This window comes from Scomber scombrus, chromosome 16 (genome assembly GCF_963691925.1).
Source record: "Scomber scombrus chromosome 16, fScoSco1.1, whole genome shotgun sequence".
In the NCBI taxonomy this organism is placed as follows: Eukaryota; Metazoa; Chordata; class Actinopteri; order Scombriformes; family Scombridae; genus Scomber; species Scomber scombrus.
In genome coordinates this window covers 12,066,255-12,088,161 of record NC_084985.1, presented here as the reverse complement: position 1 = coordinate 12,088,161, position 21,907 = coordinate 12,066,255, and the positions used below count along the sequence as shown (strand labels likewise).

Sequence of the window (21,907 nt, the reverse complement as noted above, 5' to 3'; positions counted from 1 at the left end):
ATGTCATAGAGATGCATGTGTGCAACAGCAAGCACAAACTCAACACTATACATAGATGTTTTGCGGTTGTAGATTTGCCTTTTGTTTGAAATTTGTCACGAATTTCAAGACAGCAGTGGCCTTATGACAGGAAAACACTGAGTGGTACACCAGACACACAAACACTAAGCAGTATTACCAGTCAACAGCATGTTAATATACATTTGCCAACAATTGTGAAACTCAATGCAGAAAAAAAATGCATTTGGTTGCATCAGTACCATTTTATTCATTTATCCAGTTGTCTGTTGCTTACAGATTATTGCATAGAGACGTTATTTATGAGATGCATATGAGTTATGAACAGTAATACAAAGCTTCCAAATAAACTGAGTGTCAGAATGTAGTGGTGTAATGTCTGCTCACACGTGGATCTGTGTGTAATGACTGCGTGTGTGTGTGTGTGTGTTTAGTTGCTGCGCATGACGGCACTGATCCAGCTGTTGTAGCGGCACACACGGGCGTAGACGCTGGGGTGTCCTTGCATAGCGCAGTCATAACCCCAGGAAACCACTCCCTGCAGCTGACCATTACACACCAGAGGACCACCAGAGTCTCCCTGCAGACACAGACAGAGAGCGGACAGCAGTGGTCAGAGTCAGTATGTGGTATATTATTATCATGACAGTGAGCACAGTCATTAAAAAACAATATATGATAGTAGGTTCATGCTACTCCCCACAGAATAAATGATCTCATTATATTTTTGGAGCTCCTTCCTCCAAATTTGTATATTAATCGAGGGGGGGGGGGGGGGGGGAATTAACATTAGCTTGTAATTAGGTCTGTATCATTGCAAACATTTTTGCTTGTCACAGCAGGAAAAACACAGGTGTTAATAATAAGATTAACGATAACAAAGCTCTGTTGTATTCAAGTGTTCCAGTAAGACATGTAAGTTTGACAATGAGTCAGCATTTACTGTACTGAGACCTAAGCTAAATTCAACTATACCATCAGTAATTGTATTATTTACATCTGGACTTTCTCTATTCTGACAGGTCAAAATGTCTTCTGTGAAAAACGCCTATGCACAAATGTAGGAGGATTTTAAAGAGATAAAATGTTTATTTCATTGTATAAATAATACCACAATATTAATATATTGTGTACATTTTTGAGGGAAAAATTGAGAAAGCTTTTATAGATATTTTTGTTTAATCCAGTGAATTAAATACCATCCCTTCCATCCCTTCATCCTGTAGGTGCACATAGATTTAGAATTCGCATATTTAAAACTGCCCTGCAGTCCTGCTCATGGATTTGCAACACTGCCCAAAATGACCTCTTGATACACTCGGAGATATTAAAGTGATAGCTACCATCAGCTAAAAATAGTGAGGCCAAATCTCTGAAGGCTGACAAATGTTTAAGCGTTTTACAAGTACAGTTAAGGTGGTATACTGACTTATTGTCCAGCCTTTCTCACAATGACTAAATAATCATACTAATAACATCTATTTGATGTTATAAAATCACTATTTAGCATCCTTATAATAAATAATATCATGGCAAATATGGCACATTTGTTGGTAAGTTTTAGGTGGTTATTGATTACTCATTTTATTCTTAAATTGTTAATCAGAGAAATAAAATGGTCTACTATTTTATATTCAAGTATAGTTTTATGATTTACTTATTTAGCACCCTCCCAGTTTTAGTTTTCTAACCTGTATCAACTAAATTTCACTCAGGTGAAAACCAAAAATCATGTTCAGAGGCTGTCTAAGAAACAAGTATACTTGATGCTGACTTGATATCACTGAGTCAGACCAGACTGTGTACTGCTGGGACAGAGATGCACACTCATGCACCACCTGACACCCTATGTATTCACAGTGGTTTAGTCCAACTCACTTGGCAGCTGCTGGCGCCTCCGTGCATGAATCCGGAGCAAACCATGTTGTCGGTGAGGAGGTGGGTGTAGGCGTTCCTGCAGATTCTGTCATCGATGATGGGCTGCCTCAGACACTGCAGCCTATCGGGAAAGTTGTCTGAGGAGCAAAGGGGAAAGAGTTTAACATTGGATTTAAATGCATGCAGTGCTGAGCCGATGAGTATCAGTGTGATATGAGCAATATAGTGATGAGTTGATCAATGGATTATTAGTCCATCGACAGCTAATACATTCATAGTTTAAGTCCAAATTTTAACATATTCCAGCTTTGCTGTTTTTCCTCTGTTTTTATGTCACTGTAAATTAAATACAGTTAGATTTTAAACTACTGATCAACCATAACAAGCAATATAAGGATGTCACATTAGGTCATTGAAAGTTAGAGGGGCATTTTCACAATTTTATGTATTGACAATTAAATCATGAATCTAAAAATGAACAGATAATAAAATAGATCTGTTGCAGCCTGAAATAATATAAGCAATCTGTAGCTGCAAATCTATATGGTGCATGCTTGAAATATACTATATACAATAAACCTTCCTAAAAGTTTCTAAGGAACTGAAGCTACTGACATGATGTTTCAAGCTTTGGATGTGGATATATGCTGGTGTTTCCTGATGATGGTTTTGAAGTAAAACCAACAGCTTGAGACTAAACAATGCCATCCTTTCCGGCAATTGTCTCTTCCCTCATATAAAGTAAAAACTGCACTTTTCCTGTGTTAAAGGCGTCCTTGTTGTAAGGGACTTTTGTATACTTTATGTTTTGTATGTTTAATGTGTTTTGACATTTCAATTTACAAACTGTCAAGGCCAATTCTTGTTGCATCTATGCTTGAGGTACTGAAGAAGGGTTTTGAGTTTTCTAAACAATGTCTTGCAGTGTGCTTGTTGGGTAAATGACTAATTATTTCATTGTTGGGGGACAAAAGGCAGAGGAGGCCCTGCTGACTATCTGGATCTTGATCCCTCCCCCTACCACTTTGCTGGTTACAGCAATGCATGCCTTACAGTAATTAGGCTTGTCTTAAAGGATAAGTCTGCAATTTTTTAAAGTTTGTCTTACAAAAAAATAGATGAGGTCAGGGGCCTACATGAACATCTGTAGGCCATCTGCCATATTGCCATCATATCTGCCATAACTAGAACATTTGAGACCTTTGACCTCATTACGAGCCTCCCCTCTCTCTCTTTCTCTCAGCTTTCACACTCAACTTACTGCCATTGGCGGCCATGTTGCCCCATCCGGACACCATGCAGTTCTCGTCGGCCACTGGGCAGCGAGAGGGCAGGGACACAGTCTGGACATAGCTGTTGAGGGTGGCAGGGCGGCTCAGCTTGATCAGCATGATGTCATTGTCCAGGTTGTAGTTGTTGTACTGCGGGTGCTTGATCAGCTTGGCAGAATCGATCCACTGCTCGGTGCCCTCGTTCACAGCGATGTTGTGCTCACCAAGACGGACCTGGATACGGCTGGTCACGGTAAGACAGTCAGACTGTTAAAATGTCTGTTTTCTTAAAAATGATGAACAGCAGCCATATTGCCACAAGGGAGAATGACCAGACAGAGAAGATTAAAGCTGTCTAATTTATTGATCAAGGTTCTGTTTTTTAATTGTGAATAAGGTGTTTCAGAGAAAAATTATTCAAATAATATTTTGATGGTCAATGAATCACTTTGAGTCCTTTTTAAAAAAAGAATAAACGCAAAAATTCTCTGATTCCAGCTTCTTAAATGTGAGTTTTTTCATGTTTCTTTAGTCTCACTGTTTGTGTTGTGGATAAAACAAGATATTTTAGGATTTAAGATTTGAGAAACAACCATGATCATCATTTTTTTGAACATCTCCAGATTAATTGATAATACAAATACAAAATAATTAATGGCAGCCCTTGTTGTGTACTATTGAAGGTGGCCAAAGTAGCAGTTTAGGGTTTCAAAGCTGCCTTTTCTGTTGTATTTTAATTCCTCAAATTCTCAACATGTAAGTCGACACTCACTTTCAAACCAGACATGTTATATCCACTTTTTTGTCACATCTGTGAACAAACACTGACAAGCATCATCGACTCCCCAAATGTTATTGTTGTATCCTTTCTGCAGGTACTCTTACAATTACAGCTATTTTATAATTGTTTCTGTGACTTGTCATTTCCTTTTTAAATTGCAATAGCTGTCTGATGCTATTCTGATTCTTAGTTACTCTGTGTGTGTTTACTGCATTATTGGTGATACTTTATTTTCTATACCTTTTTGAACCCACAGTAGTATCTTTGTTACTGTATGAACATATTTTTTCCTCACCTTTGGTCTAACTTCTTTATGATATCGCACCATCTTTAAATTGTAATCGCTTGTTGTGTTTTATCCAAAACTGTTTCCATAGTTTCACAACTGCTTCCAGTAAAGCCTTCAAAGGGCCAACTACTTCAACCTTTATTGGAAATGTGTTTAGCTTGTTGCATAGCTGTACACCTACACACATAGTGAGGCCAGAGGACCAAAATAAAATATATACATATTTCCAATCCCTCAACACAACTTGCAGGGCACATTAGAGGGCATGAGGTTGGCTGTAATGAGAAATGTATGTATTTATTTATTGTTTGTTTAGATGGGAGAAAGTACAAGACACATATTGGTATGGCTAAAAAGCTCATTTTCATTTGTAGTCCCTGTGCAGAGCATTCAAAGGTGCTGCACTCTCTGATATTCAGGGTTAAAATATTCCACATCTCAGCCACCTTGACTGAGAAGCAGTTTTGTCCAAATGTTGTAGACCAAAATTTTACATATCTCGTCTAGTGGAAACTCGTATTTACCTTGAACTTATCTTGAATTTTTTTGGGATATAATGTTTCTTCCTATACTTACGACTTGTAGCAGTGAGAAGCCGACACCACCCACTGGCTGGAGATGAGGGAGCCTCCGCAGAAGTGGTAGCCAGCATTCAGGGACACCTGGTAGGGGACAGAGTGCCTGGGACACTCGTACCCTCCAACAACCTTTTCATCCTCAGCTGCAGCAACTGCAACAGTATATGAAAGATGGTATGGAAAAACCTTTACCTTGAAGGAAAATATACATGCATGTAATGGGTTTTTTCAGATAATATATTATATGAAACTGTATGGTTGTGAAATAAGTCTGTACGAGTCAATTTAAAATGGCTGTATATGACAAGAAGATTTAAAAGCTGGTTTATCTCTTACATGCTGCTCCAAGCAAAGCCAGGAATATCAGGGCCTTCATGATGACGTTCGTCTGAATGTCAAAGAAAGCCCAGGCTGCATCTCCTTATATACATCCGTCATGCTCTGTACATTTGAGTCTCTCAGAGTCATAAGATAAAAGGTGATACTCTGCTCTGGGAAAGAGCCATATGGTTGAAGGCAACAGCAAGACCTTGAGTGGTATGGAAAGAAAACGGATAAAACACCCCAGGGCACCTCTGATTGAACAGTGTTCTGGATTTGACTGTTATGCAATCAGCGGTTATGTAATTTTAATCCGGCGAAGCCTCTATATGTGCAGATGCAAATTAGGACATTAAACATCAACATCTTCAGTGCAGAAGACCAATTTTAGACTCATGAAACAGATGTCACATTTCCAACAGTGTGCATTATGTTCAGATACACAAAAACATGATTTTAGCGGTGGATAAACAGTGATAGCATTTAACAGTTTGCAGGTGTCGCCGGTCTCACCCCAGCAGGCTGCACAACATTCGAGAATTCTCAGAAACCCAGTAAAAAAAGAACCTGATAAGACTGTTTCAAAATTGCAGTACAAATACAAGCACACATCTGAAAAGATACATCAATTAATGATTTGTTTTATCTCCTGAAGAGAGATGTTATATATTAAACCCATATGTTTGGCTCATATGTTTATATTTTAATCTATCTAGTTCAATAATTGCTAATTATTCCTTTTCCAGATGTGTAGCATCAGAATATTAAACCTATAGTAACTTTAAGATTACCTTCTTTAAGCAACCAGGCTGATCAAAAAATATCATAATCAAATATGTATGCATGGACACTCACTTAAGAATCACAAGTGGTATATTCATTTATTTAATTTACTGTATTTACTGAATGCTAAACATACTGATTGACAAAGGAAAGGACATTTTGGAACATGTCAAATTTTTATTGAACATAAATTAAAAAAAAAATGTAGGTAAAAAAATATTTAACAGGTTTAGAAATTCTTTATACAACTATATACAGGCACAGATCCATTGTGAGCCGATAAAGTAACAAAGCTTTCGCATGTCAGATTCAATAATTAATCCTACAAAGAAAAGAAAAAACCCAAAACATACATCCACAGCATTCAGGACTTGTGTTGAGACCAAGCCAAACCTTTACTTACACTAGGATCATATCTACATCCATTAGCAGGGTGTCACAGGAGGAGCAGGTGAGCACAACAAAAATAAACAGTGGCTACCTATTCTGACAAAATAATAGCAGGCATAATATCATATCAGAGTACTGATGTTATTTGTTTAGAAAAGCATGAAGATGTAATGATTTGCATTTCTTAAATGATTGAACAACTAAGAAATGAGAAAACAGCTTTTCAGCGAATGTGTTGTGTAATTAAATTAAATCTTGCTTCATAATGCCTTTGAGGTAGTACACCTGTGAGACAAAAAAACAACAGGAGAAAGAAGAGGGTGCAAAACAACTGCAAGAAAAATGTAACTTAATCATTTCTCTGCAATAGCTTCGGTTCTTGTTACTCAGCCTTCACTTACAAAAAGAAAGTTAAAAGCTCAAAACACACATTTATTCCCATCAGCTTATTGAATATACATTTATTGTTCAAATATACAAAAATGCAAAAAGAGACTCATAAGGGACAGAGCATGGTCACCATGTTCACTGTGAACTCTGCAATAAGGAACTCTCCCTTATAAACCTTAAAATACACAAATATACACAAATTAACAAAGAACAGACTAATTGCCGGATAAAAGTGTTTGGATCGCAGCATTTAAAAATAAAAACGGGTAACTGACTGAATGTTGGGGGGTGGGGGGGGTGACTATATTAAAACCTCCTCTTAGGGTAGATGTCACCAGCACCTTTATAAAAGTAAGAACAGGAAAAAAAAAATCAGAATCCCTGCTCACAAAACTTGTGGTATCCAGAGTGGCGTTAAAATGTAGCTGCACTACAAAGAGGCGTCTTGAGTGAAACATGTTTAATTTGTGCCAATATAAAAAAAAATGCCTTGTCTGCTGCATACAAAGGAGGTTGTGTCCTAGTAAGGTGCTGAACAAATTCTCCTCATCCTTCACTGTGACCTTGTATTTACAAAGACACTCCGTCACCGGCATAATGAGTAATTACTGCAATCTGCCTATTTTAGTTTGCACCATTTGGAGCTGGTAATTGTTTGGTAGACTCAGTTCCAGCAGAGGCTTTAAAACCAAAACCAAAAGCGTGTAGTATACGAGATGTTAAAACGGTACACAAATCCCAAAAGAAAAAAAGAAAAGGTGCAGTTTTGTTAATTAAACTGCATTTTGTAACAGAGTAACAATCCAGCAGTCTGCAGTAACATAAATAGTCTTCATCCCGAGATTTGATTTATGGCTCTAATCTGGTTTCTGGGAGTGTTAACAGCAGTTCAGAGGACAGAAATGAAAAGAAATGCACACTGCCTTCGACCAGTCAATAAATTAAGATTCAGATAAAGTTTCAGTAGATCAGGTCTGTAAGCATCAGCAACCTCACTCTTATGGCTGCGTCACAACAGTCGCCTTTATAATAATTTCATTTTATCTCCTGAATTCAAGTGCGTGGAACAGGATGGCTCTCGGTGCTGGTGTGTGCACGCAAATTATTCATTAGTTGAGGAAACGACGGCAGCGTCTCGTCCCGCAGTTGCAGAGCAGCTTGCTCTTCTCGTCCTCAATGGGGAACTTGTAGTCGTAGGTCAGCTCCTCGCCGCGGTAGATCTTCCTCAGGGCGAAGATGACAATGTGCTTGCGGCCGTCCACGTTGATGACGCGAGAGTAGCAGTTGGGCTCGCAGCAGTGGTTGATGAAGCGGGCCGCGTTGCCTTGCATGGTCGCGTCCACCACGTCGAAGTCGTCGATACGGAACATGTAGCAGCCGATGCCCTGACGGAGAGGATTTTAATAACATGGTGAGTCACTGCGTTCACATTTGTTTCTTCCAACTGATAACAGATATGCTTATAGGCTTTTCAACAGAAATGAACATGTTAAATAATGAAGCAGACATTCTGGCAGTCATAATGATGACTTCTACAAATAGTAGTGTATAATATGTTTACTGACTTTGCTGTCATAATATTTCTCCCGCTTATCAGTCAGGACGGCACGAATGACGGTACCGGCGTACTCGATCACCATTTCTCCAGCCTCTATGTTCCTTTTGCAGAAAAGGCCTCGCCCGTGAATTTGAGATCTAAGAGGATTACAGAACACGATATGGGTAAATTCATGAGCATAAAATGTATTTTTTATGTTAATAAAGCATCAGAGTTTTCTGTTCTCCGTTACCTGTAAACGCCTACTGCTTCTTTTGAAGTTTTCTCCAGGTGTCTGAATCTCATCGCCATGGGGAGCTCGCTGCTTGTGGCTCGCCTGTTGGACACAGACAATGTAATGTCAGCGTGAACATGGCATCAGCTACATTACTTCCTTTTAGCAACTTTAAATCTGTGTATTTTGTGGTGTGGAGGGGGTTAAAATACTTTAATGCCCCTAACCTGGAAGATTTCAGTGGGAATTCATCCTCCTCTTCATCAAAGGGGCCTACTATGTCTGGGAGATCTCTGTGCTGTGATGCCAGGAAGTTGAACATGTCAAAAGTCGCTTTCCTAAATAGAGGGGAAAAAATACAATTCATTTGAAGCGTATCACAAAACACAAGTTTTTAAAAACACTAACAGCTGTATCAAAACCTGAATGTGTCTTTACCTGGAATAGACTTCAGAACGAGCGCAGCCGCTCGGGTTAAGGGGAAGTTCTTCTTCAATGTCATCACAGCGGTGGAAGCGGAAGCGGTGGTGCTTGCAGTTCGCAGCACCCTGCAGCTGCTCAAGCAGGAAAATGACAGCGTCGTGGACGACACCTAGCACCCTCGGGCCCCTCATCCCACCCAGAGGCAGCTGCTTCAGATGGAAGCCTGCCCGAGCTTCGAGGACACCTTCAATCACTGCGCGCCAAGCAACTGAGGGAGGAAAGAGAGAGAGAGGGTGAGAGACCTCCAGAAAACTGAATACATAATGACAACTTTACACTTTCAGTTGATTTTCTTGATTGTTTTTTTTTTCATTAGGAAATACAGAGTCCCAAAGAAGGAAGTAAACACAAAAAATACCTACATTAACTAATGAAGGATTATTGATTTGTAAATATGTAGTTTTGTGCACACATGGGTTCATCTAAGTCATTTTTGGACATAAAGAAATAATTGTAAAACAGTACAATTAGAAGCACAATGCAAACAAGTCAAACAGCAGCTCCTACCCTCTATACTGTTAGCTTTGACACTGAAGCCATCGTCGCTGGTGATTTCAAAGCGCAGGTGAGGCTGGTTCATGTATGTCCTCTTTTTGTGTCTAGGTGCCGGCATATCGTCGTCCGAGCTAAAACCTGCAGAATTAAAGTAATTTTTTAAAAATTGTGCATTTCAAAATTGTATATACCAAATACATTTTTGTTTAATTAATCAACAATTTGTGAAGCATAGTCATCTAAAACAGTACAGTACAAATAGTGTAATTAACAGTCTTTGAGTAACGTTTGACAATTAAATGTGAAAAAATAAGTTAAGTGTTAAGTGACAAACCTGAAAATGGGCCCCATTCGGAGAGGTCTCCATGGCGAGCGCTGACCCACATGTGTGTTTTACCTTGAATGTGACTATTGGGCTGTGCACATGAGGATGGACTCTCAAGCTGAGAATACCTGAACAGAAAGGACCAACAAATTATGTACACATAAATATTAATGTGAGTACTGCAACACCTCTGAGGGCAAATACATGTCCAAATTGAGAGTGGTACATTTTCAGTGATAAGACTGGCAGGAACTAGCAAAACCACTTTATAAATGGAGTCAGATTAGTTTTCTAAAAAGATCATATGAATTTTTTCTTCATCTCTCTTCTGTCCTGTGAACACCAATCATCTCCAAAACATTTTTTCATGAGCTTGGAAAAAAATTTCTTGTTTTTAGTTTTGTGACAATGTATTTTTCAGATGATCCAATGAGGTTTTTTTATTTATTTAATATATTTATTTAACTTAAGAAAACGCTGGCTTTTGTAAACCAATGAAGGAACATATACTACTAAATATTCAGAAAACTTTTAAATCATCAAATGTGAAGATAAATGGCTAAGTGTTAAGATGAGCTAACCTGGAGTGGTCAGGAGGGGGTGGAGCGGTAATCCTCTGCACCTGAGGCTCAGATATTTTCTCCTGGTCGAGATCAAGAACGTCCGACATTGTTGGAGCTTTTATTCTCACACCACTCAATCTGTAGGAAGAAAACACGACACCGTAAACATTTTTGTGACTTGAACTGATGCTGGAGACAATATATGCCCCACAAACTTCAGTGATGCTGCTGTTAAATGTATTAGGGTTGCCAAAGTTGATAAATGAATGCATTATTATAAAAAGGATAAAGGTGTTAATATTATTTAGTCAGTTGGATGCATACCTGGAATCAGTAACTTCATCCAGCTCACTTGAGGGATCCTTCAAGAAATCCACCTTGGATTTCTTCCTGGAAGGCCTTTCAGAGACTGACGACACTCTCTTGACGCGCACCTGCGAGCGTGACGAAGTGGACGTCAGTTCCACGTTGTCGACCGGGACATTGAGGACACCGCTGGGAGACTCTGAGCTCGTAGGTGTCGACTGATCTGGGTGCTCCGTGTCCTGAAGTAGGGACGGGCTTCGATTTTTGCCCTTTGACTGAGTGCTACTGAGGATGTTGGGTTTGGTCCTGGCCGCGTCGCGGTGGCTAGCCATCGCTCTGTCGATGATAGCTTGAGCCGTGGTCTCTTCGATGTTGGACAGACTTCCTTCTGCAACGCTCTGCACGACGACGGGAGCTGAGGAGGCGGGAGTGGCACTGCGTTTTACAGGCACCACTCTGACAATGATTTTTCTCTCGGCTGTCGGGGTGTTTGGGGCATTTGGGGCAGGGTCGCCGGAGCGAGGCTTTATGATCACACGAGGGACGGAGCGCTGCAAGGCGTTCCCACTGTGGAGAATCTTGGCAATCTGGCTTATTTTATTGTAGGTTGGTGAATCTGCACTGAGTGACTGATAGGTGTTCGATACCGGGTCTTTGATCAGGATCTGACCTTGACGGTTGACAAGCAACACCTGATGAGCAGGAGTTGGGGGAGCGGGCGTGCTAGTGGCTGCAGGCTGGTTCTGAACCACCACCTGCGGCTGCTGCTGCTGCTGCTGTCCTCCCGTCTTTGAGGTGTCCAAGCGGATGGCGATAGTTTTACCTCGTGGGACACCGGGTTGAATAGGCACAGTGCTCAAACCATTGATCATATTGGGGGAGGTGACTGTTTGTGAAACTGCACAGAACGTGGGAGCAGCAGAGGAAACAGATGCATTATTTACAGCCTCTGTCGTTGGTGGTGGCAACAACAGTTGGAGTTTGTGCTGCTGTGGAAGACACGGTTTGAGGTTTGATGCGGGACGTTTATGCTTCACAATGATGGTTTTCATCTGTCCTGTGGGAGATTTTTTGGTTTTAGGCTCTGGAGAGTAATCTGGGTCATTCAAGTCATCTTGATATCCTTCTATTGAGTCTGTGGATGAACTATTCTCATCTTTATCTTCAACTTTTTTGTTATTTGGGTTCACTACATTGCTGTCTTCAGTAGGAACTAAATGTTCTGTAGTTGAACCCCAAAACACTTCATTTTGAGATGTTGGCATTTCAGAGTTCATCAGAACTTCTTCTTCTTGAAGTGACATGTCATTGTTTGAGTCAAAGGCTTCAAAAACAGCAGACGGTGATGAATTTTCCTGAAACTGTGCCTCAGTTGTATCTTGTTCAACTGTTGACTTTGACACGGTGTAAATAGACTCCAGCCTCTTTAGAGCAACTGTCAGCTGTTTAGTAGGTGTATTATGATGGTTGGTGGGAATTACAGACTCTTCGCTTTCTGTGTCTTGCGCTTCATCATCCATCTCCTCGCTTTCGTCGCTCTCTGACCCGCCGTCCGCCCCATCTAACTGTGATATTGACTGTGTTGACGGCAGACCTGAGGTGTCTGAACTGCTAGCTGCCTCACACACAACTGTCCGTGAAAATTTAAAATAATGGCTGGAGTCTTCACCTTCAGAGTCTTTCTCCTGATTACCATCCTGCATTTCCACATCTTGCGCGACACCTTCGACCTCCCCCCGCCCACTCTGTGCTCCGCAGTGAAGTACCACATTCTCATTGAGTAAACTCTCGTCAAAATCGAGCTTAGCATTCAGCATGGAGGCCACTGCCACCTCTGTGTCAGTGTCAAACACAGTGTAGGGCAGCTCCTGGGCCATCAAGTGGGCTACTTCCTCCTCCAGGTTATCAGGCGCTAATGAGATCCCATTGGTCGTAGCCACTGCTGCATCTTCTGCCTCGGATGATGCCAGGAAGTCTTGGGGAACCTCGGCAGAGAACGGAGTGGTTATTTTAAAGTTTTGCCTCCCTTTGGGGGAGTGAGTGATGGCTCCTTGTCGAGGTGACAGCCCTGCAGAGATGCTGGAGTTAGATCTAGGCGGGGAGCTCCAGACTGGTGATGCTGAGTTCTGCCGTGATAGAGGGGGCGAGGCTGCTCCTATGTTAGATGATCTTGGAGGGGAGCTGAACAGAGCGCATCTAGAGGGGATGGTTCCACCAGAGCGGAGGGTCATGGATGCAGATGGGTCACTGTCAGACGGGGAGGAGCTGCGGCGGCTCCTTGATGACAGCCTGCGAGGCCGACGGGTGTCATCCAGGTCTCTCAATGTCAGGATGTGACGTGATTTGGGAAGGGCAGACCCTAAAAGCATCAAATTAAAAAAAATTGTGAAACAAAGACAAGAATATGCTATGATGCAACTACAAACACAGAAAGGTACAAAAGGTAGGCTGGAAGAGTTTTTACACTATTTACCTGGTGATGGGAGAGGTCGAGATGATCCTCCTGCTGGTCTCCTGGTCTGTGCATAGCCACCAGGACTTTTACATCCAGATGTATTGTGCTGTTTAGAGTTGGGTGATGGAGTAGTGGATTTAACTGGGCTGGATGAGGCGCTTATACACTCTGGGGACTCCACATCTGGCAAAGAAGAAAATGTGTCAAATATGAGGTCAACCACAGTGCAAATGAGCACGTAATAAAACTCGTTAACTTCTATTTTTAAAGTTTCTATAAAAAAAAGTCTGGGAAACCGAGAGACCAGTTGTGACCATTTTCATTTCATTTAATTCATTTTTTATTATATAGTGCTAAATCACAAGTTATCTCAAGGCCATTCATATTTTAATGGACTTTCATTTTTTATTCTTTTTAGTCTGTTGTTCAAGTTACTTTTCGCAGATTCATGTCAGCTCTAATCGCTTGATTATTAACATTTCTGTGAGTGCTTCCATAGGATGAGCAATAATCAGACAGAGTGAGTAAAAAGAGTGATCTGTAACTGCCTGCTCACCTCTGTAGTGGCTGGGACTGTGGACTATGGTGTGATTCTCCTCTTGGTCCCATCTTGGATCTTGTTCCTCACCGGGGAGAGGCGTGCTCGCTTCTGTCACCTTACAGGTGTACTTACAGCGCCTGCGAGGGTCCACGGTGCTCCAGTACAAACGAGAACATCTATATAATAAAAAAGGGAAGAAGAGGTCAATGTAGTTTTAAGTATTTTAGTTTAAATTTAACAAATAAACAAATTAATAAAAGAGAAAACATGAAAGATGGTAATAATCTCCACGGTTGATACAGCCATAAAAAGGTTTTCTTGTCATGACTTACTGATATCCGACAGGATATAACATCCTCCCATTTGACGAGAGCTCTGACAACACTCCAAGTTTCTGAATCTGCAGCGAGCCTGGAAAAGTGTGAGAGGAGAGTTTGTGGGTTTCAGCACACTAGGTTCAGTCTGATATAAAGCAGATATTTCATCTCCTCATGGAGACACATAACCTGCATTCCACAGTCAAGTGCCTCCCAGATATTCTTACCAATGGTCATGTTTATGGATTCTGGCTCAAGGCCTGTGAGGAACTTTTTCCTGAGATTGATCCCCTCGAAGTCCACGTACACTCGCCGAGGGACTTCAAAGCCTCTCCCAGACACCATCTGAAAGGGTTCAGAGAAGCATAAATTTACACTACACAGAAAACCAGCAGGTGTGAGGTGTCCATGTGCAAACTGAATGACAAATGAATTTACCTCTGAACTATAATTTATATAAAAAAGTAAGAGAATTTAACTAAAAAGTAAAGAGAAACTGGAGGGAAAACTGTGTCCACACCTTTGCACTAACAAGGTCCCTGTGCTTGTAGCAGTAGACCTTCCTGTCCTGCTGGAACATGCAGTTTTGGGCTCGAGCACACATGAAGTGGAAATTACTCTGGCAGGTGGCCAGACAGCAGCCCACAGTGGCTCCAGACTGCGCACAACGATCACAACGCTGCAGAATGAAGGATGAAAAACAGTCATATTAAATGATCTTTGATTTATATTATAATCCTTATCTGACGTGTGCAAAACTGACATCCTAAATCACTTAACAGCTATAACAAATTACCATCTAGATCAACTTAACACGATCGCTATCTCTACTATCTACTTAATTATAATGACTTCAATACTTCCTTACCAGGTGGCGCCCCCTTGAGACTGCACTGTGCACCTGCAGAAGAGCACTATTCTCCTCATAAACCTCTGCAGACCAGAGGCAGCAGTTAACATGAGCCCATTCATTCTGTCCCAAGTACAACAGCCGTCCTGCTTCCTATAGAGATTTAAAAAAACAATTATTCAGTTAATGGACAGTGGAGGTATAATTACATTTAGTCAAACTACAACACTTTTAGCATTGAGTGTCCTGTTTCTGTATTCGAGCATTTAATTTTCTGAAATGCAAATTAAAAGGCAGTTAAACTCACACTGGGAGCTGAGTCTCCATATTGTTGGCAGAGTGCACACTGCCTCACATCTTCAGTCTTGGTGGTTTCCAGATCACTTTTTACACCTTTGGAGGAAGAAACAGATACATTTTAACCATGAGATCTCTAATTCTCTGCTAGAAAAGAATTGTATTTGCGGGTACAAAGGTTATACAGAACAGGCTACAATAGTTTCCATACCATGTGAATGGAGAGGGAGACTGTGCGATGCACCAGACTGGAGAGTGGTGACTGGAGATAGCAGAGAGTCAGTTTTCCCCGCCTGTGGGCCCCTGGATTCCTTGTGCTGGTATGTCCTTTTCAGCCACTGTGCATAGCTGTGCTCCTTAGATGGTGGAAGGACAGCTTCAGGGAGCATGCCACTAAAGAGTGAAGGATAGGGACAGTGAATCAGAAGGGAGGGCCAGAGATGTCCTGAGTGACACACTTACTCTCTATAAGTGATTCAAATTGCAGTTCACCAGCTTTAACACTCATCTAAAGCTTCAATTTTCCCATAATTGCCACATATATTGCACATACTGAAAGAATAATGCATGTATATTAGGGGATTGATGCATAGTTTACTGTACTTGGTGATGATGGAGTTGTACTGAAATGAGCTGTTGGTGCAAAATAGGGATTCAACTACCAATTATTTTAATTACTGATTAATGTGTTGATTAACCAATTGGTTGTTTGTTCGATAAAAATGTCAAAAAATGCAAACAGCCTACACAAAGAATTTAAGAAAGCAGAAAAGGTTCATATTTAAGGAAATGGAATCAGATAATTTTTGCATTTTTCTTAATACATGACTCAAACAATAATCAAAATAGTTGGCAATTAATTTTCTACTTAACAAATAGTTGCAGCTCTTGTGTGGGGTTCAATTTACCTCGGAAATTCCTCAGAAAATGAGCTCCACTTTTTTAGACGGTGTACCGGAAACCAGCTGAAAACCTGCTCCATCAGCTGTCAGAAAAACAAATATGAGATTTCAGCTGAGGCACATTTTCTAAACAAACCTGCTACAGCCTTTTTATAGTCTACTGACTCAGCTCCACTTCCAAATGATCATGAAAACAGAAAAGGTGGGAATCAATGAGAAGTGAGTCTCTAAAAATAGACTAAAAGCGTGGGAGACAGGGAGGGGAGGAAGCTTACTTTAACATAGTGTTCCCTAGCCTGGCTGGTCAGCCTCTCATCCTCAGGGAGAAAATCCTCCTCCTTCAGCCACTTCTTCATCACAGAGATGACATCTGCATGAAAAGCTTTCTGAGTGGGCGAAAAGAGAAAAGAAAAAAAGTTTTTAAATACTTTGATAGTGAAGTGTTTATTTCTTTTCGCTGAGCTGAATGTGACATTTAGTTGATACACACGACACTTGCTGTATTACATTCATAACTGGATGTGCTTTTACACACCCCCACACACACACTCCCACACAGAGGATTAAAAACAGGAAGAGGTCGACATAATCCTGTGCGGCAGGATTAACAGTTAAAGCACCAAATTCTACAGATTATAATGAAGTATACGCACTATTGAAGTGTAACCGCCTCCTTTCAACTTCTGGTCCATGGCTTTTAGATCACACACCGAGTGCTGCTCTCTGACAAGTTCTGTCTTGTTTGTTTCCTGACACTGAAACACAAATACAATGCTTAAAAAAAGATGCAGCCATCAGGTAGAGATGAGCGAAAATATAACTCACTAACTAACTGCACATCTGAAGATATTATAGTAATTTTGACAAAAGATAGAAACTGAGTCGATAAAAGTAAAGAAAGCATATTTAATCGCTTTTTTTGTGTTTCTGAAATTGTCTAATTATCTGCCACAATCTGTAACTCACCACTTTACAGATGATAAGGTGCTGGGTGATGCTGGAGGACAGGAGGTCAGTGAGGACCTCGTCCAGACCATCCATCAGTCTGCTCTGCATCTCCTCTGTAACGCTGCTGAGTTGAGGCTGGTGCTGGCTGCAGGGCGAGCAGGTGAACGCCACTTCTTCTGATTGACTTGACAGAAGCCCAAAGAGCTCATCTGCAATGACACGGAAACAACACACCAAAAAAAGCGGGATCAGACACCTTTTAGGGGATGTAATCAGGATGGCCGATGTGCATCAGAATGGAATAATCTGCTAGATATTTTCCCTTTTCAATAAAGATTTAGTTGGCCTTTTAAAAAGATGCCCAAACACACTTTACACAGTTAAAAAAAAAGTAGATAAAACCACACTTAAGTTTCATAAATTGCTCATATGTTATAATTTTATACATGAAATAACATGCTTCCATATAATGTAACTTGAGATGGTCAACAGTCTTAATCTAACCAAACACCAGGTGCAGATCTGAGCAGGAGTTTATGTGTCAGGTTGGAATAAAAACGTTGGATCACTTTGAAATCTCATCTATGAACAGTGTGACTTACCTGAAAGTCCTTCACAATGATAATGAACCCAGTGGCGACACACTGAACAGTGAATCATCTGCGTTTGTTGGTTGCCGTCGTCGTAGCACTTGTGGCAGATGGTGCAGAAATTACCTGAGTAATAAAATATTAACACATATTAGTCACATCATCAGTCTTTCTTGTCAAACACTTTGAAGCTTTTTTCTGGATGTATTTAACATCTCTTAATCTAAATCAAAATAATAGAAACATTTATTTACTGAGCATTCACGATTAAACAAATATGGCTCCACACACATTGGTGCAAAGACGGCCAGATATTCTGTGAGACTTGTGTGTCTCTCAGAGGTTGAATCGTCTAACCTTTTTTGTGGAGAGAAGTACAGTCAGGACAGAGATCCTGCTCGTGGTTCCAGGCCATGTCCCAGCTCTTTCCAGGAGTCACACCACAGCTTTTGCATCGAATGCATGTCATGCACACCTACGAAATATGAACCATAATAATATGAATCCCAGGGTAGATTCACTTGCAATTGTCCTGCATTTCTTTAAACAAAACCCTATAATTATTATTTAATGAAGTTTCGACAGATTAAAAACAAACAATATCTTCACATTTTATGGCATTTTAGGGTCTTTTTATTAATGTTTCTATTAAGATGCTGGGAGGAGATTGTTTAATATTTTAATATGTTTAAATCACTTACCCAGGGCATGCTGCAGTTCATAGGCTTCGGGTATGTTGGTCCCAGACACGAGGGATGGTAGGCGGTTTGGCATCTCATGCACTGCAACACAGGCTAGGAAAAAAAACAGAAGGGTACATTAATTATCGAATAATGATTGGGGTAAATATCTGAGCACCGCCTCGTTGGCTCAAACTTGCAAATATGATTTTTTTTTAAATAATCTTAAGTCAAACTTAAACACTGCAAAAAACACATGGGAGAAACAGTGGTTTGAACAATATATTTCAATTTTTAAAAAGGCTCATAGCAAAAATAACCCCAAAAGTGAGTTTCCAAGTTGGGTATTTCATTTGTAGTTAAATAAAAACTTTGTTATTTAATTCACTTGTATGGTTGTGTATGTAACCCTATTCAACACATTTAGGAGCCTTTTTTTTTTTCTTTTTTTTACATCACAAAGAAAGACAACTACATACCTTCGTGTTCTTGCTTCTATGGCCGCACACATGACAGAATTTGCAGCGTCTGCAGCACCAGTTCTCCTTGTTCTCCTCCTTGGGGCGCTCCTCAGGTGAGAGGCAGAAAGTGTGGAAAGGCTCGCAGCAAATCTGGCAATAGATCATCTGAGGGAGGTCGGAGACAGTAGAAGATCAGTTTAGTCACAAAACTTAATATTTGCACAGTGAAACTTAAAGTGGGGCCTGGAGATATTAACTAAAACACTCATTATTTAAGGGCAGAGGTTTAAGGGTAAGAGCTGATTTACCTCATGACGTCCTTTGCTGGCGCAGAGCAGACATATGGGTTGTGGTGTGGTGGGGACAGATGTGAGGACGCTGAGGCCGCCCATCAGCCATACATTCTGGACAGCACAGTCCTCCTGGTAGATAAGACAAAAAAAGTGATCAGGGTGTCTCTTCTACTAGGTGGGGTTGCATGAGCTCACTAACTTTAGAGCTTTGATTAATTGATCGACAGATAATTCATCAGCAACTGTTTTGATAATCGAATAATCATTTTTGGCCATTTTTCAAGCATAAAGGCCAAATATTTTCGCCATTTTCAGCTTCTAAAATATTAGGATTTGCAGCTTTTATCTGTCATAAGTGACAGTAAGTTTAAAATCTTTAAACTAATAAACTGAAAACATCACTGGGGCATCTGAGAAATTTTAACAATTTATAGACCAATCAATAAATAGAGAAAGTAATTGGCAGAATCATGATGAAAATAATTAGTTGCAGCTTTGACTAAGATATCGTTAATGTTTTCAAGCTTTCAAAAGAATGTGAATGAAAGCCCCAGATGTTACTCCAGTGTAACATCTGGTTACTCCCATCAAATAAACACTTATTTTAGAGCTGAGTAGGGAATCTTATAAATATAAATACTCTCTCTAAACATCTTTAAAACTTTTTTTTTCCATTTAGGTAGTAAATGTAATGTAGTCAATGTAATGCTGCTGCTCAAAAAGAAAAACGATGATTAATTTCATATGCATTAGAGAATGGTGAAATACAAAAGCCACAAAACAACAATGCAAAAACCCACCTTGAAATCCACGCGTATCTTGTGCTTGTTCTGCAACAGGCCCTTTTGGGGAAATCCATTAGTTAACCCCGTGTTAACTGACGCACACTCTGCAGGATTCTGGGAACGAAGGACACAGTGTGGGTCAGTTGTTGGACAGTGTTGCAGCACTGTCTCTTTTACAGAGGTGTCCTCCTTCTCTTCAGGCCGTTCCCTTTGTTCATCCTCCTGCTTGTCGTGTGTGTTCTCCTGTAACTCTGTGTCTGGATCAACAGTCTGATGGAGCTCTTGCTCCGATCCATGCACGTTTTTTTGTGTGTCAGCTCTGTCTCTGTCAGTGAAAGAGTCTGGGTGCTGCACCTCAGACACTGAATGACCCTTAAAACACAACTCTGACTCTGAGGGCAGTGTGGACTGTGGATGTTGTTGAGAGGATGAGGATGATGATGATGATGATATACATTTGTGCAAATTCAAGGCTGACTGCACCACAGACTGCGGCAAACGGTGCAGACGTAACAGCAGGGTTTTCTGCGAAGAGTCTATTACGGGATGTGGTGAAAGTGGAGAAGAGGGTTTCGTTACAGGCAGGGACTGTTCTGGAGGACACTGTGTTATGGGATGTGGCGAATGTGAAATACTGAGCTGTGTTACTGGCTGGGACAATTTTGGATGCGACTGTGCAGGGCATTGATCCAGGCACTGAGGCGACTGCTGCGGCAACGACACGTCAGACTGCAGGATAAAATCAGGTAGACGGTGTAATTGTATTTGTAGCTGTTGCTGCAGCTTCGGCAACGGGCTCCTGGGTGGGCTGGATTCAGGTAAAGTTTCTCTGGGCTCCATCTCTTCCGTGTTCTCCTGTTCCTGTGGAGGAGGGGACTGCCTAAGCCAACCAGCAGAACAGTTTCCAAAGCTACACTGATACGAGCGACATGCAGAGGAGGCGACCGGCAGCAGCCAAAGTGACTGAAAACAGGAGAAGTGCTACGACTTTTGAGAATAATACGTTAGCCAGGAATAAGAAATAAAGAGGTGGTGAAGGAGAATTTAGAGAGTGCATTCAGTAGCAGTAGAGATACACAAAGGTGTGATTAATTAGAACTATACACTAACCAAGAACTTAAAGCTGCTAGATAATCATGAAAACTAAGCAACTACTTTGTCAGTTTGCTGAAAACATATATTTGGAAATCCAGATGCTGTCGGCTGACTATGAAACTAACTAATTATTTATGTTTCATTAAACAATTTTCAAAAATTTGGGATTTTCATGTCAACTCCACGTGGAAATACAACTATGAGGTCAACAATGTAAACGTTTGAAAAGATGTCTTCTATGCCTAAAACACATAGAAAGAGTTCATAGTATGTTGTTTAGTGTTTGTTTTCCTTCCATCAGAGAGATTTATCTATTCATGTGCAATAAGCAGCAAGTTCCTGCTAAATATGTTTTATATTCTGCAATACTGCCAATAAAGGCCTGCACTGGAAGGCTATCAGTGACCTCTGTAACCTCTCGTTTGTGCAAAACTGATGTCTTTAATTTAGGAAATTGGCAAAAATCTTAAGTCTCTTTTGAGTGAGCACCAGCTCCCAGACAGCAGTGAAAATCTCACAAAAACTACCGACAGAGCCTTTGTGTTTAAATTAGACTCATGTGCTTCATGTGCATTTTCAAAGTTGCATGTGTAATTATGTAAAAGCATGTGCTCCAAATAGATGTACTCATGTTGTTTACCTTTCCGTAACTGTAGGCCTCTACTGAATAAACTGTCCACAACCATGTCTGTTTACATTCAGCTGAGCTCTCATCCTTCAGGCACCATTACATTACTGTAGTGGAAAAATCTACAGCTAAAAATAACTCTCAATGCAATCAAGGCAAAACCTGCAAACACTGGAAATGGAAACGTTTCGCATATACAGATATACACAGCGGGTCATCATGCAAGCTACAATGATGTACTTGAAACCTATTTTTCCCAGTGTATGTATGTGTACGTCATGACTTGAGAAAACCAAGACCACCAACAAACAAACATAAATCAATTTAAGCAGCATCTGCACATAAATATGAAGCTAATTTATTTTCTTAGTCTCACAGGGATAATTAGAAAGCACAACTCTGTTTGAATCAATGACATTTAA

At 40.6% G+C, this 21,907-nt stretch overlaps 2 protein-coding genes across 4 annotated transcripts in view; both read right to left on the bottom strand.

Annotated features, from left to right (window-relative positions):
* Positions 1-448: 448 nt before the first annotated feature.
* LOC133995990 (trypsin-3-like) lies at positions 449-5,191 on the bottom strand. Of its 2 annotated transcripts, none has more exons than XM_062435502.1 (5): positions 5,152-5,191; positions 4,814-4,967; positions 3,154-3,411; positions 1,897-2,017; positions 449-598 (listed from the first exon to the last, which is right to left on the bottom strand). In XM_062435502.1, the coding sequence occupies exons 1-5, from the start codon at positions 5,189-5,191 to the stop codon at positions 449-451; spliced, it is 723 nt and encodes a 240-aa protein (XP_062291486.1). The 2 variants fall into 2 exon arrangements, with proteins under 2 accessions (XP_062291486.1, XP_062291485.1); XM_062435501.1 differs by having other exon boundaries at positions 1,897-2,033; positions 3,158-3,411.
* Positions 5,192-6,093: 902 nt separating this feature from the next.
* kmt2ba (lysine (K)-specific methyltransferase 2Ba) overlaps positions 6,094-21,907 on the bottom strand; it is a 28,682-nt gene continuing 12,868 nt past the window's right edge. For both annotated transcript variants that reach the window (XM_062435697.1, XM_062435698.1), the window contains exons 10-36: positions 19,778-19,876; positions 18,993-19,106; positions 18,703-18,849; positions 18,245-18,337; positions 17,901-18,018; positions 17,556-17,669; positions 16,972-17,162; positions 16,659-16,760; positions 16,281-16,391; positions 16,012-16,088; positions 15,315-15,496; positions 15,114-15,199; positions 14,825-14,959; positions 14,477-14,635; positions 14,184-14,301; positions 13,972-14,050; positions 13,655-13,815; positions 13,117-13,281; positions 10,662-13,002; positions 10,356-10,475; positions 9,784-9,902; positions 9,462-9,587; positions 8,910-9,162; positions 8,699-8,809; positions 8,490-8,573; positions 8,265-8,394; positions 6,094-8,084 (exon numbers count right to left, since the gene is read on the bottom strand). In XM_062435697.1, the coding sequence (XP_062291681.1) occupies positions 7,809-8,084; positions 8,265-8,394; positions 8,490-8,573; positions 8,699-8,809; positions 8,910-9,162; positions 9,462-9,587; positions 9,784-9,902; positions 10,356-10,475; positions 10,662-13,002; positions 13,117-13,281; positions 13,655-13,815; positions 13,972-14,050; positions 14,184-14,301; positions 14,477-14,635; positions 14,825-14,959; positions 15,114-15,199; positions 15,315-15,496; positions 16,012-16,088; positions 16,281-16,391; positions 16,659-16,760; positions 16,972-17,162; positions 17,556-17,669; positions 17,901-18,018; positions 18,245-18,337; positions 18,703-18,849; positions 18,993-19,106; positions 19,778-19,876 (5,811 nt within the window). In that variant the 3' untranslated portion in view covers positions 6,094-7,808. The remainder of the gene's footprint in view (positions 8,085-8,264; positions 8,395-8,489; positions 8,574-8,698; positions 8,810-8,909; positions 9,163-9,461; positions 9,588-9,783; positions 9,903-10,355; positions 10,476-10,661; positions 13,003-13,116; positions 13,282-13,654; positions 13,816-13,971; positions 14,051-14,183; positions 14,302-14,476; positions 14,636-14,824; positions 14,960-15,113; positions 15,200-15,314; positions 15,497-16,011; positions 16,089-16,280; positions 16,392-16,658; positions 16,761-16,971; positions 17,163-17,555; positions 17,670-17,900; positions 18,019-18,244; positions 18,338-18,702; positions 18,850-18,992; positions 19,107-19,777; positions 19,877-21,907) is intronic.

What these genes read in the sequence shown, in the direction of transcription:
- LOC133995990 (XM_062435501.1), bottom strand. Translation starts at nt 5,191, where the DNA reads ATGAAGGCCCTGATATTCCTGGCTTTGCTTGGAGCAGCAT. An exon ending in GGCTTTGCTTGGAGCAGCAT is followed by an intron (nt 4,968 to 5,151) that starts GTAAGAGATAAA and finishes ATACTGTTGCAG; the next exon opens with TTGCTGCAGCTGAGGATGAA. An exon ending in CAACATGGCCGCCAATGGCA is followed by an intron (nt 2,034 to 3,157) that starts GTAAGTTGAGTG and finishes TTTGCTCCTCAG; the next exon opens with ACAACTTTCCCGATAGGCTG.